This window comes from Myiozetetes cayanensis, unplaced genomic scaffold (assembly GCF_022539395.1).
Source record: "Myiozetetes cayanensis isolate MyiCay16 unplaced genomic scaffold, myiCay2020 scf6-25, whole genome shotgun sequence".
NCBI classification, from domain to species: Eukaryota; Metazoa; Chordata; class Aves; order Passeriformes; family Tyrannidae; genus Myiozetetes; species Myiozetetes cayanensis.
Window position 1 is genome coordinate 3,880,644 of NW_026087853.1, and position 18,825 is coordinate 3,899,468.

The following is an 18,825-nucleotide window of genomic DNA, read 5'->3' on the forward strand; positions in this document are numbered from 1 at the left end:
GACACAGGGCAAGGGCAGTGAATGGTGGAAACACTGAGAAGAGCTGATGGGAAAGGAAATAGAGACAAAAGGGGCAGGAAGAAGACCAGAGAAAAGGAGGTATTAGGAGAGACAGAAGGAAGTAGGGGACAGGTGTGGGGAGTGGTGATGGGTAGGTATGGACAGGAATTGTCAGGAAGAAGCAGCTTAAAGAAACTCAAAAAGTAAAAAAAGGTGAGAGGAGGAAAATATAGACGGATTGAAGAGGAGCTGCAGGGGACAAGGAAAGGCTGCAGCAGCAGCATAGATGTGACCATCAAACCTATTTCTTGCTGGAATCTGAAACAGTTTCTAATCCCAGAATCTCAGCTCTTTTCTGCCGTCTAGCTGTCAGACTTGTTGAGCAAGTGTGTCTGCCCATTGCTGTACTGGCACAGCAGCCCACAGTCCTTTCCTAGGAAGTTTGTGTTCCCTGCTAGTGCTCTCCTCTCTCCCTGGAGCTGTGGGAGACCACAGCCTTCCTGGTGAGCTGGGACTGTGGAGGGGAAAGGCTGCTCCAGCTCCAGAAGATGAATTTGCTTCCAGTTTTAGTTTTGTTTGTAAAATATAGGTAATTGCCTTAAAACCAGAAACCTTTTCATTTGAAGAATTTTTACTAGAAAATGAAACTATCAGAAGTCAGGCAATTCTGAATTTTTGTGTCTAAAATATATCCTTCTCTATATGTTCACAATGCAGTCTTGCAGATCACATTTGCAGGCCAGCAAGGACAAAGGCAGAAAGATGTTTCTTCTCCAACCTGCCCAGATCAGAGTACTGAGGTGGTGGGTGAGGAATCCAGGGTCTGAGCCTGGTCCTACACGTTTTTAGCTGCATTGTCTCTGTTCTGCATTTCACTTGTGAATGAGAGGTAGAGTGGGAAAAACAAGTCCTTCAGGGAAAGACTCCATTGTTGCATCTCAAAGGGCTGATGACAACTTGCACATGAAGGCCATTGGCTGTAGAGGTACCCGGTGTCCCATGTGTTGGGACAGATCTGGCTGGAAAATGACTGTGTGGAAGGGAGTGCTGGAAGGAAGGCAGGGTGCTGCTGTATGGGGGTAGAAAAGCTTAAATCTGTGTAAGGGCTGTTGTGACCATCAAACTGCAGGCTGTCATCTCCTGTCATTTGAACTTAAACAAATCCCCTCTCTGTGTGTTCCTTCCCCACTGAGGTACTGAGAAGAAAGATGAGAAGAGGTGCAGGTTGGAGAAAGTGACTTTCTTCCTGCTCACCCACCTCTGCTTGTTTGTTAATTGAGAGGAGTGAGATGGCAGAGCCGGTGGGGAGGCAGGCTATGTACTTATTGCTGCTGGTGGAAAGGGCCACCCATTTATGAGAATGAAAGCGGCTGGTGGCACTGGTGGCTATTATGGAGCTGTTGAAACTGGTGGGGTCCTTCCCTTTCTCAGCATATTCAGGGCAACAGAGCTGGTGAAGGGTCTGGAGCACAAGTCTGATGCAGGGTGGTTGAGGGAGCTGGGGGTGTTTAGTCTACAGAAGAAGTCTCAGGGGTACCTTATCTCTCTATGCAACTCCCTGAAAGGAAGGTGTAGGAAAGTGGGGGTCTGTCTATTCTCCCAGGCAACCAGTGACAGGACAAGAGGAAATGGCCTCAAGCTGTGCCAGAGGAGCTTCAAGTTGGATATCAGGAAGAATTTCTTCACTGAAAGGATGATTAACATTGGACCAGGCTGCCCAGGGAGGTGGGGAGTTGCTATCCCTGGAAGTGTTCAGAAAATGCCTGGACATGTCAGTTAGTGCCATGGTTTAGTTGGTGTGGTGGTGTTTGGTCACAGGTTGGACTTGATGACCTTGGAGATCTTTTCCAACCTTATTGATTCCGTGACTTTATGATCCTGAGCCAGTGTGGCACCCAGTGTTTTCAAAGTCTGTATTTGTTTCAGTTTGCTTTTGAAATCTCAGAAACATATCTCAGAAATGGAGGAGAGATGGGGAAGGGGGATAGATCAGGTCTGGCTGTGGTAGCTGCTGGGAAGCTGTTGAGGACAGCTGTGTTTCCTGAACGTGCAGCTCCTGACCTTCAGCCCTTGGGAAATCCGTCTGGGAAGTCATAATAATCTGCTGGCACTAGGGAGGGGTGCAGCGTGTGCCAGAGCAGTCAAGGTCTGTGCCATCTGCAGAAGTGTTCTAGGAGGGACTGCGCAGTGAAGCCAAGTGCGACCGCCAGCCTGAGCACTCGAGCGCTGAGTATTTCCTTGCTGCATTGCCAAGGTGGGGACTGTGTTGATGAGAAGAGGTGCTGCCTTTTGGCAGGTCTCTTCCTGGTAGCAATGAGCTTGGGATACAAGAAGGCTGAATTTATTTCTTTTGACAGATGCTTTGCTGCGGCAGCGTCTTACTCAGCCCATGGTGTGTGGGAATCTGCGTGGGAGAGCGACATGGTAAACAACCTGCTTTTTAAGGCTGTTGCAATTAGAGAACTCGTTAGCAAGCTGCCACATGGAAATCTCAAAAGTGCCCGGGATCGGCCGTGTAATCAGAGCTGAGTATGAGGCCGGACCACTTGGGCTGGGTCTGTGCAGCCGTGGGGTGAGCCGTCCATCAGGAGGATCCCGGTGTTGCAGGGTGGTGATTCAGGTATTGGTCATCCTCCCTGGTGAGCCCAAGGCCAACTGCACCTCCAGGCTCTGGGGAAAAGCTGAGACATCGCACGACAGCAGTCGGAGGCCCTGACAGGGGAAAGAATGGGAGTGTTTGACTTATTCTAGTTAATTAGCTCTTCCGGTTAATTTATTCCTGACTAGATTCCAGCTGTGCTTTGGGTTACAGTTTGCTTTCTCATGGAGAGGTGCAGTGCCCCTGGTGAGGAAGGTATGAGGTTTCATCCTAGGGGTGGCTGTGTCGAGGAACGTGGTTGCTGTTTGTGGAAATGCTGCAAACCTTTGGGTCCCTCTGGGCACAAGCTGCTCGATGCTCCCATTTCAACTTGCCTTCTGTTCATTCTGGTTTCTTTGTGTGTTTTGTCTCGTGTTACACAAAGAGTATTTTCCTGCTCCTCCTTCTTTGAGACAGATGTTAAGCCCATGTCTCTAGAAAATTGCAGTGCCTGAACAAAAAGGTGGGAATTTTAAGCAGATTTAGTTGAGTGTAAGACCTTGAGTGGGGACTCTTGTTTTACTACTACCAAAGTGGCCAGCTTTAATTCTGAAGCTGGCCACATGGCCCAAAAGAAGGATGTTCCCACAGCATCCACTTAAAAATAGCTATCAACTGCACCTGGTTAAAAATAGTTTTGACTTGGATCTCGTGCTTCCCTGTGTGGGCAGGGCCTCCTAATAGCGTGTTGTGATACCTACTGGGGAACCACCTACGAGCATGTGAGTTGCAGAGTGTTGCAACAGGGCAGAGCCCCAAGGCATTGGGAGCAGGGAAGGGTTCAGGATCTCCCTGCTCTTTGCCCATCCTGACAATTCTGCTTTTCTCAAGGATTTTGCAGAAGGGATGGGAGCTTTGACTTATGAATGCTGTCATACTCTGTTGCTGCTAATTTTGCCAGCATAGTTTGAAATCTTCTAAATCTTATGGCACAGAGGGTTTCTGGTGTGTGAATTAATCATGGAAAAGATCAAAGTTGCTTTGTTAGATTTCTTTTCCTGTTTTTAATGAATAATGTATTTAAATGATTTTCTTCTCTGGTAAATCACATCTCAACATTTTTTCTCGAGTGTAATGGGTGGGAAGGACTAACAGGAGGTTTTACAATGGAAATTCACTTGCCTAAGCACAAGGAAATAAAAATTATTATGATTGAGAGGAGAGGAGGGAGAGGAATCTGTTTGTTAAGGCTCTGATGAGCAATGCCGTAAGAAGTATGAGGTACTAGTATTATTTGCACCTCTTAAGGTAAGGTGGAGTATTGTACTTATCTTATGGTAAAATTGAGACTGCAAGCAGATGTGCTGTGCAGATCTTATGATAAAATTGAGACTGCCTTTAGCTGAGGAGGGGAGATGGTTATTTCTGCCTGTTTCTCACTGTTTGTGTGTGTCAACTTAAAATTTGAATCATAGGGCTTTTCTGTGGTTTTTTTTTTGTTTGTTTATTTATTGATTTGGGTTTTTCTTTGGTTGGTTGGTTGGCTTTGATGTTGTTTTTTTGGTGGTGTTTTTTGTTCTTATGCACATCAGTGTGACAGGAGTGTGTTATGGAGTAGTTGAAATCTCTAGTTCTGACATGGGAGGGAGGGGACTCCATCGTGAGGGGGGAACAGTAGGGTGGGGATGACTTTTAGACTGTTTTTGCTGGGAAATCATCTTCAGCTACAGTCAGAGGGAAGCAACTGTCTGTTATCTCACTGGATATGACTGGACTAATTTACCTTGCTTTTCCAAACTGCATGGGTATCATGTCTCCTACTCAGTATGGGACAGATATGAAGTGGCTTTCCAGTCACAGTGCTAGCGCAGGGCTCTCATGGGCTCAGTTTGGTGCTCAGATTTCTCTTGTCTCCCTCAAATCCCTCTTCTAATTTTTAAATGTGCAAGCTGAAACAGTTCTCTGCCACTGTCACCCCAGCCTGGTCTCTCTGGAAAACAGAAGCGTCCCGAGGTTGCCATCTCCAAATGAATGCAAAAGCTTGCAGAGATGGAATGGTACAATGGAGCTCAGGTGAAACCTTCCTTGCTCTTGAGAGAGAGAGACAAGCACAGGGTGAAAACTGGGGCTGTCCCCTTCCTTCTCTCAGTGTGGTGTGCCTGTACAGAGAGGGAAGAGGGAAGTGCAGGGAAGTGGCTGTTCCCTTCAAGCACACCCTCCTTGTCATCCAGCAGCATTTTTGCAGCCTGGATGGCCTCGAAAGCACAAATGGGGCTGGCTTGCAGTGATCTCTGAGAACCTGGGGCATGGGGTTGCTCACGTCTGCTGAAATCTTTCGTTACCCTCTCTATCCCATTTGCTCAGTTCCTGGTTACTCACTACAGAAATGAATGGAAAGGCTTTTCCATTCATATTTTTCAGCCTTGCGCAACACCCTGCAGTGCCTTGCTCAGAGCTGTCAACATCCACAAGCAGACGTCTAAAAACAGTTTATCCCAGAAAAAGACTTGTAAAAGCAGATGTGGAAAATAGTATTTTTGTTCTGAGCTGCTCTGTGCATGTCTGAAAACCTGTGTGGCAGTTGTGATTTCAAACTCTATGCAAAATAACCTTTATGGTGTTCATAATGGGTTGGTAAACTTGGAAGTGGCAGCAGAATACTTGTTTTTGGTTTCTCAAGCTGCCTTCTTCATGCTCTCTCATGTTCTCCCAGAACTCATGCAAACAGATAAAAAGCTCCTTCAGGCCCAGCACTGGGCTCTACCCTCTGCTTTGCAGCCCTCTCCCCTCCTCCCTATGTGGATGGCTCCCAGCAGCCACACACTGGTCACTCCAGCTCTGCAGTGCTGTCCTGCTCTCCCTGAAACTTCTCTATCCAAGTGCAGGAGACTGAAGAAAACTGACCCCCCTGCCCAAAAGGTGCTGAACCCCAGTCCCGTGCTGGTGAGGAGAAGGTTAGGTTAGCAGTGATGGATGGAGCAGAGCTGTACCTGGTAAGTCTGGGAAACACAGAGACATGTCCTGTCAGCTTTTCTGTCTCACCTACCAGTGCCACCAGAGCTTTGGCATCACTGTGTAATTCTATACATAAGCCTATGATGGGATTGGTAGCTGAGCAATGTCATGCTCACCAGTATTGTTGTGTGAACTTCATTGGTCCTGTTCTCGCTGCTGCTGCTGCACTGAAACATCATCCTTCAGCCTCAGTCCTCAAAATGCTACTAATCACTTAGAGCTGAATTTATGTCTTGGATCTGGCAAGAAAACAAGGAAGATGGGTCTGCCTTACTTCAACACTTGGATGATAAACAGAGACCTTGCCTCCAGTGCACAGTTCTGTGTGATCCAATGCAGGCATGATTACATGTTTGCATTTCCAGGACTGATGATAAGGCTTTTTCATACTCATGAGTGGGGAAAGCTCTAATTTTTTGGTTTTATAGCATCATTGTTCCTTCTTACTCTTTCAGACAGTATTGAGAGGTTGGCATCTTGAAAAGAGGAGCTGCCCATTAATGTTGCTTTTCTGTGAAGTCCTAGAAGACAACAGTGCTGTCTGCACAAGCTGTCGCTTTCTCTGGTCTTCATATAAAACTTTATCCAATTTCAGAAGGCAAAATATCAGCTGGATCAAACACAAATCCCAGTCTGTGTTTGATGTGCCACACGTTTGCTTTGCAAGGAGCCTCTCCTGGGATGGAACCAACGTGGTTTCGTGCACAGACTGGCAAAAGCAGCAGAAGGAAAAGAGCTCTGACAGATACGAAGTAGGAGAGAAACCCTCTGTGGTTAACTCTTTGTGGATGTGGCTGTTTCCCTCTGGCTGATCCAAGTTACTTTTGAGGGAAACTGAAGAAAAAGCTCAGTAATAGGAAAGGCAAGGCTTTTACTCTGCAGCACTAATACTAAGGGAAGCAGAATAGTCAGCAATGGGAATACCACTTTGGGTTGTAGCCTTTAAGTCCCGTTCCCTTTTCAGAGTTAGGTTGTCGGCTTCTTCTTCAGTGCTGTGTTGTGTGTATAATTTTAATTAGCAAGGTTTCCCATGGTTTTGGCCATCCACAGGAATCATGGTGATAGAATTCCTGGTTAAAAGATACCAAACCTTAGTAAGGGATTTTTGTCATAGCATACATGTTTTCCAGCCTGGAAAATAAACATCTGGGTTTAGCCTCAGTTTACATTCAGTAGGTGTGAGGAAGCCCACTGTTAAGTAAATATTGAGAGAACACCTACATGCTGATGGCTGGAGGGGCGGGGGTGTGAATTCATTTACTTGATCTGGCTTATATATTAATTTCCTGGAACACCCATTGCAACTCACTGTTAGGGCTTGGGCTAGATGAGCATTTAGCGTGATCTGAACTTGCTGTTCAGTGCTTGCAAGAGGTGATGGGTCTCTCAATCCACTGCCTTCCTGTTTTTTACAGTCCAGTAAGGTCAGTGGTAGGTCTCTGCTCTCACTTAGTGCAAGGGGAGCTTGCTTGCAGTGCTCCTAGGGGAGCACAGGATAACAATGTATACTGTTCCTGGTACTAATAAAAAAAAAAGCTTAATTAAATTTTAGTCTACTAGCATTATTGCTTTGAGGATTTTTAACATTGCTTTCTTTTAATAGCTTTATTCCTTTCAAAGAAAAATCCCACTGATTCATACAGGAGTGTAACACTAGGCATTGACATGTGTCAGGAGGTTCCTGGACGACCTTTGCCGTGCCAGGGTTACAGTAGCAAGACAGCAAGATTGATTTCCAATGGATGGGACCTGACAGGCTTTAACTACTTGAGGCAAATAGTTCCACACACACATAACCCTCTTCATCCTGCAGCTCTTCCTCTTGTTTTACTGTTGTGGTTATTGCCACTGCTGTAAGGATTTGCCTGAAATAAACCCCTGGAATACCAAATGGGAGGGAGAGAAAAGGGGGGGTCTCTGGCTGGGAAGGGCAGGATCAGGTAAGTGCAGGGGACAGGTGGGATGGTATTAGAGGCTGCAGAGCGGGTGAGGATGTGCTAGTGCTTGCACATGTCCTCAGACGACTCTGTGGGTTATTTATTGTCCTCTCTCGCTGCGTGTATAATTTCCACTGCCATAAACACGTGTTCAGCATGACTGGAGAGGAGGAAAGAGGAAGAGGCTTTTTAGTATTGAACTCTGTAGCTGCTTTTGCAAATAACCAGGCACAGCATATCCCCCATAGTTACAGATGTCCAAATTTAACCACGGGTGTGGAAACTCCCTTCACTGAGCAATTACTTGTCTACTTTTATAGCAGTATTTGGACATTTGAACCATTCATGATGGTTGTTGCTTTACCAGAGATTAGAGGCTTTTAAAAGTGTGGGTCTCTTAAAGTGGTCTAGAATGACTTTGTTTTGTAAAATGCTCTCCATGTACAGAAGGAAAATATATATCCTATAGGAAACTGACCAGAATGCAAAACATGAGTGGGGAAAAATGTCTCTGATGGCTTTGTATTCTCTGACATCAAAAGTAAGAGGCACAAGGGACTGCTGCATTGGCCAGCCTGTCACAGAATCAGAGTGGTTTGGGTTGGAAGGGACCTTAAAGATCATCTCGTTCCAACCCCCCAGCCACGGGCAGGGACACCTTCCACTAGAGCAGGTTGCTTCAAGCCCCATCCAACCTGACCTTGAACACTTACTGGGATGGGGCTTCCACAGCTTTTCTGGGCAACCTGTGCCAGTTGCCTCAGCACCCTCTCAATAAAGAATTTCTTCCTAATATGCCATCTAAACCTACTCTCTTTCAGTTTGAATCCATTCCATCCTCTTATCCTACCACTCCATGCCCTTGTAAACAGTCCCTCTTCATATTTCTTGTAGGCTCCTTTCAGGTACTGAAAGGCTGCAATAAGGTCACCTCAGAGCCTCTTCTCCAGGCTGAACGATACAAATTCACTCAACCTTTCCACCAGCAGGCTTCAGTGCTGTGTTGATGGATGGTTTCTGCAGCCTCTCCCTCAGCAGTGCTGGGACCTGTTTAACAGATGTGATGGGTGTGAGCTGAGGAACTGCCTTCCTGGTGACTGGAGAGGGTGGTGGTTGGGAGGAAGGAGGTTTTGGTAGCGATATGTTCCACCGTTTCAAAATCTCTTGCACCTTGTTGGAGGGCTGAACCTTCCTGCTCCGCGGTGTGGTGTGTGGGATGCATGAGTGCCCAAGCCCTGAGAGAGAGGTATTTATTCTGTGGGATGTGGTTGTATATGTAGGTCCACTAGATCACAGGGTGGGTGGTCTCCTGAAGCTACACCTGGGCCTGAGGTATGGCTGAGGTTGTGCTGGGCTCTCCCTCCCCTTTTCACTTGAGTCAGCACCAGGAAACGGGAAGAGTAGTGCCCAAAAGAGTTGGTTGCATATGAAAAGTAATCCAATCCTTGCTGAAGTCACTCTCCTGCTTAGTAACACTTAGATTTGTTATAATGTAATGTGAAGTGAACATAATCACAGGTGAGGATCACCTGGAAGATGTGCAGCATCTGGGCAAAGTTAGCAGGGTAACACAGCCAAGTAGCATGAGAAAATGTGAAATTCAAGTAATGTTTGAAGTATGAGTTATGCTTTTAGTAAAGAAAAAACCCCAACTTGTGGCTTGTGTTCTAATGAAAGGTGGGTCAGTAAGACAGAACCTGTTGTCCTGTGTGAGATGTTGGTGGCTGGGGAACAGGAGGTGGAGGCCAAGTGCAGCTCAGAAGGCTCTAGGCTGGCCATGGATGTGATCCACCAGTACAGGCAGCATGGAGACTTCTGCTGCCCATGAAAACACAAGTGACTGTCAATTTTCATGAACTGTCCCAGAGTTACAGTGTGCCTGAAGCCAGGCAAACCACAGGGATGCACAGCAGTGGCTTTGCAGGCCATGTCCAAGTGTCCCCAGTTCTTGGTGCAGAGGATTGGTTTTCTCTTGGCTGTGTGTGGGCTCTGCTGCATGGGAGAGCACCAGGGAGGTGATCACCCCATGCTGCTCCTTGATGGGAACCGTAAAAACCCCACAGAAAGTGCATGAGCTAAATTGGGAACATATTCTCTTACACTCTGCTAGATGTGAGTGCAGGAACTTCAAGGGCATCAGCTGCCGGGCTTCTAATGGAGCAGCTGGTATGAAGCAAGATGGTAACTGGATTCCTTCTTTAGGTGATTTATTTACATGCTCACCACACACTCACAGACCCTGTGCTTCCCCTTCCATGCCTCAGAAGTTCTCCTGTACATGCTGAACACCAGTACAGGATACTTTTGCAGCTGAGGTGTTTGGCCATTATCTGGGAAAACAAGAAAAAAGCTGCTTGCTTAAACCTAGATCAGAGATGTTCTCTTGAATTTGAAGTTGGGCAAATTCTGTAATACTGTAAGGAATATTTTTTATTGTTACTTTTTTTAATTCTCACATGAAGTTGCAGGAGGCTCTGGCTCAGAGAAGCAACTGGCTCTTGATCTCCCTTTTGGGGAAGAGGGATGGTCTGGTTGACGTCTTTCCTTTGGTAGATAAGGAGGTTGTTGAACTTGTGCAATAACTGAATGTTTGAAAGGAATATTAAACCTCTGCAAATCTCTTGCTTCTGGAGATCAAAATGACATCTTGTGTGTGGGAAAGAGGCAAATTATCTCCCAGCTGCAGAGTTCCTTCATCTTGCTGTCATGTGTTTCTGGTTGCCCACTGACAGAGGCAGGATGCTGAACTAGGTGGATCAATGTTCTGACTCAATCTGCCAATTCCTGTGGTCCCCTGAATCCTGTTGACCTCAGTGGGAATCAAACACGTGTTTAAGCACTTCCCTAGAAAGGCAGGCTCTCCTGCACCAGTCCCTGCCCAACTGCTTGGAGCAGAGAGCAGGTCTTTGTTAAGTGCTTGGATTACCCTTACCACATCCTTTTTTTGCGTGTGTGTTTTAATGGGAAGATCCTAATTTATAGCATGTGCTTCCATTTTAAAAATAAATCCAAGCTGTCCTAAAGTCAAGCCGTGCTCCATGTCACAGTTGTGCCATCATGTAAGGGATTTCCATCAGTGCCTGTGGAGGGGACGAACCCACGAAGGGCTGGGAGGACACAGCAGAAAAAAAGCTCCTTGAGCTTTAGGGCTGGATTTGCTTCTGAACCTGTGTGGCAAGAGCACAGAGAGGAATGCATCGTGTGGCTCATGGCCCCTTGAAGTGGCTGCCTTCAGTACTGACAGGATGGTTTCCCTTATCTCCACTCCCACAAAAAGGACTGGGAAAATACGCCTGTGATGTGGGACTCCTACATTTCAAGCCTTGATCATGTTGACAGCTTTTCCTCTATTTTTCCCCTCTGGCAGTTAATCAACAAAGTTAGTTGAAAGCAGGGAATTGCTCTGCCCCGTTATTGTGGGTAGATAAGCAGGATGGTGACAGCTGTGTTTGGGTACTGCTACCCATCCACTGCTCCGGGATAATCCGATGGGTGGGAAGTTTGCAGACAGCCTGTCCCTTCCTGTGTCATTATATCCATGCAGAGTGTTTGGCCAGAGCTGGGTTTTGTCCTGCATCCAGTCCAGGCTCAAAGCAGGAGTCCTGATGCACGATCACCTCTAGCAGACTCCAGTGTGTGTCCCCAGAATGCCCTGGTTTTCAGGGCCTTTACTTTGCAAAGCAACTGACTTGAAAACCACAAAATGCATTTCTTTCCTCTGAGGCAAGTGTGCCCCAGATGAGGCTTTGATGTGGGAAGCTCAGCTGAGCCTGACCTGGTCTGTGTGAGGGTCCCAGAGACCAGCTGGCTGGGATGTGCGTGTCAGATGGCTGCTGCCAAATGGGAATGGCTTTCTTGATCTAGAGCTCAGTTCTGCCTTTTGGGAGTCACTTGTTTTGTGTAAATTGAGCTTTGCTAGGAAATTGTTATATGGCTGAACTAAACCCAGCAAGAAATTAAATTATGCTGATAGATAATTAAATTGTGATATTAAATTGTGCCAGAGGAGGTCTAGTCTGAACATTAGGAAGCATTTCTTTACCAAGAGGTTGGTCAGACACTGGAACAGGCTTCCTGGAAAGGTGGTCAGTGCCCCCAGCCTGTCAGTGTTTAAGAGGCATTTGAACAGTGCTCTTAAAATATATTAATTTTGGGTCTGTCCTGAAGTAGTCAGGCAGTTGAACTGGATGATTGTTGTGGGTCCCTTACAACTGAAGTAGTCTATTCTTTTCTGAAATGAAAGTAAATTTTGGGACAGATCAGATTTGAATGTCAGCAGTTCCTGGATCCCTGCTTTCCAGCACTATAAAATATTATCTAACCTTTGGAAAATGAACACTTTAAAGAAAGCTGAGTGTGGCACATATCAAACAACTAACAGTCATTGAAAAAGTAGCCTATACTTTTTTATATAATACAGGAAGCAAAAATGCTGCAAATGGTGATACAGAAATGTAGCCTGAGAATACCAAAGGTATAACACTGTTCACCAAGCAAGGCACTGCTTTGGCTCAGCAGGTGGGGTGCTGGTCACTTGGTTACATGTAGTCATGTTTTCAGGATTTATTGCCCAAAAAGCTGTGAGTTATAACAACTCTTTAGCCTTAAGCTTCCAGTCTGTTTACAGCTTGTGAATTAATAAGTTAGTGACGTGTCTCAATATAGGAGAGGAGTGAGAGGAAGATAGGAAAAGGCAGTTATTTCTACATGGAAAATGTAATTTTGAGCCAAGAGGTCCTTTGTAATTAACTTCTGTACCTGTCCCAGATGCCATCCTTGTTCTAGACCATGGTCTCCCAACTTTTAAAGCAGAGATGCAATTATGGCTTTTAAAAGCATTTTATCGTAGAACCACAGAACAATCTGGGTTGGAAGGAACCCTAAAGATCATCTAGTTCCAACCCCCCTTCCATGGGCAGCAACACCTTCCACTAGACCAGGTTGCTCCAAGCCCTGTCCAACCTGGTCTTGAACACTTACAGGGATGAGGTATCCACAGCTTCACTGGACAACCCATGCTAGTGTCTCACCATCCTCAGAGTCATTACTTTCTTCAAAATATCCAATCTAAACCTACTCTCTTTCAGTTTAAATCCATTTCCCCTTGTCCTGTCACTCCATGCCCTTGTAAAAAGTCCCTCTCCAGCTCTCCTGTAGCCCCTTTAGGCACTGTAAGGGGCTCTGATGTCTTCCCAGAGCCTCCTCTTCTCCAAGCTGAACAATCCCAGCTCTCTCAGCCCGTCTCCACAGCAGAGATGCTCCAGCCCTTGCATCATCTCTGTGGCCTCCTCTGGACTTGCTTCAGCAGTTCCATGTTCTCCTTATGCTGGGGGCCCGAATTGAACACCGTAGCAAAACCAGGAGTAGTAACTGTGTGTGATGATGTTAATGTTTTTTGCCTTTTTTTTTTTTTTTTCCCCCACTTTTTACCCCCCTTGCACAGGAACTCTGCAGAGGGATCGGATTTTTAAGAACCTCACCCGGAAGCGCCAGCGGGCGATGCGAAGGCGAGTGCACCAGGTGAACGGGCACAAGTTCATGGCCACCTACCTGCGACAGCCAACGTACTGCTCACACTGCAGGGAGTTCATCTGGTAAGGACGGCTCGAGCTCGGTGTTTTGGAGCTTCCCATCCCTGGGGACCCACGTGCCACCCCCAGTCCTGAGCCGGTCACCCGGCACCTTACTGAGGGCCGCCAGTTGTGACACCCCTTGACCGTCGGGTTTAGCAGGGCAGGTTTGTGCTGCAAACCAGGGTCTACTGCAGAGAGGCGGGGGTGGGATGTGTATCTTGGATGTTGGAAACAGACTGGGGTGGTGTGGGGATGAGGCAGCGTTCCTGCCTTGTAAGCACAGATGTCATTTCAAGGAGGAAAAAAGTAACTGAGGCAACCTGCAGAAAGACCCCAGATATTAACTGGAGTGGAGCATTGAGATTGCACTGAGAAAAAAAATGGTTGCTTGAAATTTTAGAGAAAACTCCTGAGAACAGAAAAGCCATCAGACGTGTGAGGTGTGGGGTGATGCATGTGGAGGAGTGGGCAGAGCAGGGAGAAAAAGGTAGATATGTCTCAAAAGAACGTGGAGTGGGAGAGATAATAACGGGGTGTGGGCTGCTGGGATCTGTCTAATATGTGTGGTGTGTGTTGTAATGAAGTGAGGTATTTGAGAAATTAGAGTGAGGGGGAACAAGGGGAACACAAGCATGTTGACAGCCTGCCCTGTAAGCCATGGCCTGTGCAGTGCTTTCCTGTGCTCTCACACCCCTGTGCTGGATTGCACCATTGCTGCTGGGCAGTTTTGCCTTGGGATCTGATCATTTGGCATCCTCTTGCATTTTGCCTCTCTCTTCTGTAAACAACCTGGAAGATGACCGTCTTTCTGACACTAAATTATGTTCATGTGTTGTTTTGAACAGGGGCGTGTTTGGGAAGCAGGGATACCAGTGCCAAGGTAAGGTGCTCTGCTCCTGCAGTGTGTGTGTGTGTAGGATGTGGTGCTGTTTCAGGAGCACTTTCCCATGCTGTGGGGACATCCTACAGTTACAAACTCCTCTGAAGTCACCACCCCTCCTCCTCCCCAGCCAGCCAAAACTGTGCATTTGAGCATCTGTCAGGCTTGCATGCATACAGGAGCAACCACTGACATTCCTGCAAACACCTGGGGGTCCAGTTTCATCCTGGGCAGATCCACTGAGTTGCTGACTACATGCAGCACCCAACTAGTCTTGAGGCACCTGGGGGTCCCTTCAAGACATGTTCAGCGAGTATTGTGACACTGGAGTGCCCTACTAGAATGGCCACCCTCTTCCTTTCTCTCTCTCTGTGAAGTTCAAATGAAGTAAAATTAAGGATTTTGTGACTTCAAAGGGCAGCTTTGTGGGCTGGCACAGCACTTTTGTCTGAATGCATGGTTTGGCTGAGTGGCTGTATAGATGTATGTGGTGCTTGTTTGCATTTAATTATTGTTCTGCCTTTCCCTTTTTTTTGCCTTTTCCTCTCCCTTTTTCCCAGAATTACGTGCTTCACAGGTGTGTGGTCACTGATTATAGCCTTCTAATGCAGCCTGTTTCTCGTGCAATATAACAGGGCATTGGTTCCTCATATGAAAGGAAGCTGCACGTAAACAAAACGGACATACTGCATAAAATATCTATCTGGGTGGAAGTGAATGTTATTGGTAGATCTTCATGAGTGAAAGCTTAAAGCAACAAACAGAATATGTGAGACCCTGAAAAATACCTGCCATTCACTGTTGTCACTACAAAAATCTCCTTATGCAGACAGTGGCTATGGGTCTTAGTGGTGTCTAAAACAGGTGCTGGGTTATAAAATGAAAGAATCCAGGTTTGTTCCAGCCAAGCCATCTTCAGACTTGGAGAGAGCCCAGCTCAGGTTTAGGGCTGATTAGCCCTCTTGGTGGGGACTAACCAAGTGGGCTAGACTCTGCCCCATTTTGCTGCAGTTATCCAGCAGTTATCCAGCTTCCCAGACCCAAGCATTGCACTGAGTCTCAGGGACAAACTAACCTGGGCACTTGCATACCCAGCCTAAGAGGCACAATGCCACTGATATGCAGGGATGACTCTGGGTATCTCAGACCTGTGTTCTCCAAGATGGGGTTTGTATGTTTTGTGAAACACTCTTCACTGGATAGTTATTTCAACAGCATTTTTTTCAGTTCATTTGAGAAATTACACTGTTGTTTCTGTGTGCATCGCCCTTGTTTTGTATAGGCAGCTTTTTCTAGGCTGTATGAATGATCCAGTGCAGAATTTCTGTTGCAGTGGGTTAAAGATACATCTCCAGATCCATTAGGAGACTTTGTTAATTCCAAGACACCAATTACACAGTTATTTTTCACATCTTTACTGTGTGCTGTTGATACAGCTGAACCTTAAAGAACCCAGCTGGTGGATTGACGTGACCTGAGTCTTTCAAGAACTCTTTTCAGCATGCCTCTTTTGTTTCCTAGTATGCACCTGTGTTGTACACAAGCGCTGCCACCACCTAATTGTTACAGCTTGCACGTGCCAAAACAATACTAACAAGACCGATCTCAAGGTAAAGTCACGCTGCTTATTTTGGGTCATCGTGCTTTGTCTGGGGTTATCAGGGTGGCTGGGGTTGCCCTATAAAAGAATTTGCTCTGTTATCATTATTCATGGATTTAAAAGTGGGAAAGAGCGTTAGATGACGTGTAAAGGCCAAGCAATGTCATCCAGTTGTTGTTTTGTTGATGCCAATAACTGTTTGGACTAGCACATGGTTTAGGAAGTTTGGGTGTCTTAATTGGAAGACATCAAGCAAATCCACTGTTTTCCTTGGTAATTTTCTGGCCTGATTAACTCTGGTGCAATCAAAATTTGATGCCTGTTTTTTGGTGTGGGTTTCTCTGGCCTACCACCGGTCTTTGCTATGCCTCTTTTTTCTCTTCTGGTAACCTGAAGTGCCCATTTAGTCGTTGCTCCACACCTTTGGTCTGTATGTTGTGACAAAGAATCCTTGCATAACTTGTGTTTCTGAAGGTTTTCTTTCTTGCTAGTTTTGGCTCTATTTAATGGGAGTAACATCCCCACCTAAAACTGACCCATGCATTGCATGTCTCATTTCTGTAACTGGAAATTGTTTAATAACTGTTTGAGGTAATCAAGTAAAATCCATTTATTCACGAGGCAGCTCTGTGTTTTGTGCCATGCCTTTGTTTGCTATTTCTTGTTCCAAACTGGTGAGGTGAACTTCTTAAGACAACCCCAAGACAAGCCAGATCAAAATGAGTTAAAATGCCTAAAGGTAAAGTACAAGTTAAATAGTGAGTGTCCTCGCCCCTCTCTCAGGATTATGAAGGATTTATAACACATTTAAGCTACTTTAAAAGAAGCCAAAGGTGAGGAGGCACTGTTCACTTTAAACTTGTTGTTCCAGTCACAGCCCTGACTTTTCTTTATGGAGTTGTGGGTTCCTCCTCAGCCTTCCAGGATCTGAATGTTGAGAAACAAAGTCAAAAGTGATGAATTTGCTAAATGGGGGCTGGTTTCTTCAGGCGATGGAACATTTTTAAAGGTGTCTTTGACATCTGAATGATTTACAGTTGGAAAAGGACAAGGTTAAAAAGGGCATGAGAGCAAGTGCTAAAATGAAATGTGTGGCTGAAAGGAAAGCCTGTTAATACAAGGAGGGTGAGAAGAGGATTGAGAATTTTAGGAGGAGGTGCAAAAGCTATTCTATATTAAATTTAATAAAATCAACAATTTGACCTAAAGTTACATTTTTCCACATAGTATACAAGTCAATAATTTGAAAACTGTGTGGTTACAAACTACTGTTGTTCACACTGCAGTGGGATTGGCTTGTGATGAGGTAACCCACACATTCAGTTCTAACTTGGCTTTAAGAATTTAAGGTCTAGACAGCTTTGCCAGGCAGTCCAGCCAAGGAGAGCAGGCCTGGCTCACAGCAGGTGAGGCTGGTCATTCAGTGTTCGCTTGCAGTAAACCTCAGCGAGGTGATGGATCAGGACATTTTCTGACTCGGAATTATTTCCTTAGTTTTGCACTGAAATGCCTGTATGTACATGAACATCAGCTTATACATATGTATTTGAATTTTAAACCTGTGCTTTTCTTCTGGTGCCTCAGGTGACCGAACAGAGGTTTGGAATCAACATTCCTCATAAGTTCAGCGTCCACAACTACAAAGTCCCGACATTCTGTGACCACTGCGGGTCCTTGCTCTGGGGAATCATGCGACAGGGTCTACAGTGTAAAAGTGAGCAGCTCCTCACTGTTGCCTTTTCACAAAATACATTTATTTTTAGACTCCTGGTGCACCACGTGGGCTTGATTTGTGCAGCCTTGAAGAGAAAGCTGAGCAATGAATATTCATCTTTGTAAAAGTTAAAAAAACCTCTGATCTGCTTTTTAATCTCGGGCTGCCAGAAGGACTCTACTTTGCACTCTCAGCACAGCTTTGTTTAACTTGCATTATTAAAAATATTCTGCTTCCTGCATTCATATTTTCCCTTTACCTGAAGGTTTTTCCTCAGCTAATGAGATAAGGCAATGAAAAGGCATCCGAGGGGAAAAAGAGGTCATTGCTTTAGGCTGACTACCCTGTCTGTTAATTGATGACAAAGCATGTCCTGGTGTTATGTTTTTGTTTGAGTGATCCAGACTGTAAAATCCTAACAGTCTCCATTTGCCTTCATCTCCCACAAGAGGGTGTGTGTGTGCCCATGAATTAGAGCAAGAATGATTTTTGCTTCCAACTGAACACTGTCTTTCAAATTAGATATCTGAAAATGCAGGGGATGTTTGTTGCAAATTCTGTGACATTATAAATACTAATTGTACCTAAAGGCATAGCTGTAATGCTAGTTAGGTACCTCAAAAATATGTGTTTATGAATAGCTTCAGGCAATGTGGCATCCTACTTGGAGAGGTTGGGGTCTATTCCTGATTTTCAGGATTTTATTTTCTTATGAGAGTCCTAATTTTGCTACTACTAAGATCAGTGATAAAAATCCCTCCAGTTTAAAGATAACAGGGTGAATCCAGATTAGTATATTTCCTGAAGCAGAACTGCTAAATTATTTCTCAGCACTAAATCCCTCCAAGTTATTTAAATTGTTCCTTTTCTTTTACTTTCCATCCCTCCCATCACCCGTGTCAGTCTGTAAAATGAACGTCCACATCCGGTGCCAGGCAAACGTTGCTCCAAACTGTGGAGTGAACTCAGCAGAGCTTGCTAAAACCTTGGCATGCATGGGTCTGCAACCAGGAAGCATTTCCCCAAATTCGGTGAGTCTTTTTCTTTTGGCTTTTTCCTCCTCTATTTTAAACATTTACAGCTGAGTCCCAACTTTGGTTAGGACAGGTGGTGTTGAGTGGTGGAATGCAGGAGTAGGTTGTTACTGTCTGTGGCTTGTGGCAAAGGCTTTACCTGGAAAATGGATGCCTGATATCCAGGTTTACCCTGGTGCAGCCTTTAATCTATAGGTGTTGCTTTGCTCTATGTTTATGTTTCACAGTGCTGTGACTCCATTCACTCTTTTATCTGTTTGTCGTGAATGAGAGGAGAATAAGGCCCCTAAATAATTAGCGGTCGATATAATTCATGCCATACGTTTGTTTCACTTTCACTGCAAGCACAAATGATCTGTCTGCACGTGTGGCTTGTGACAGAGCAAAACAAGAGCTCAGCAAGAGGCCTAGTTCTCTTCCCAGCTCCATCACTGTTTTTCTGAGTGTTCTTGGGGAAGCCATTTCACTCTTCACTACAGTTTCTCTGGCTAAAA

The 18,825-nt window shown here is 45.6% G+C and overlaps 1 protein-coding gene across 2 annotated transcripts in view; it reads left to right on the forward strand.

Annotated features, from left to right (window-relative positions):
* PRKCH (protein kinase C eta) overlaps nt 1-18,825 on the forward strand; it is a 134,163-nt gene that overhangs the window by 51,533 nt on the left and 63,805 nt on the right. Inside the window, exons 2-7 of one of the 2 annotated variants that reach the window (XM_050336256.1) lie at nt 2,358-2,424; nt 12,974-13,124; nt 13,949-13,983; nt 15,505-15,593; nt 17,168-17,297; nt 18,201-18,328. In XM_050336256.1, the coding sequence (XP_050192213.1) occupies nt 2,358-2,424; nt 12,974-13,124; nt 13,949-13,983; nt 15,505-15,593; nt 17,168-17,297; nt 18,201-18,328 (600 nt within the window). The remainder of the gene's footprint in view (nt 1-2,357; nt 2,425-12,973; nt 13,125-13,948; nt 13,984-15,504; nt 15,594-17,167; nt 17,298-18,200; nt 18,329-18,825) is intronic. The other variant, XM_050336255.1, reaches the window with a different exon arrangement.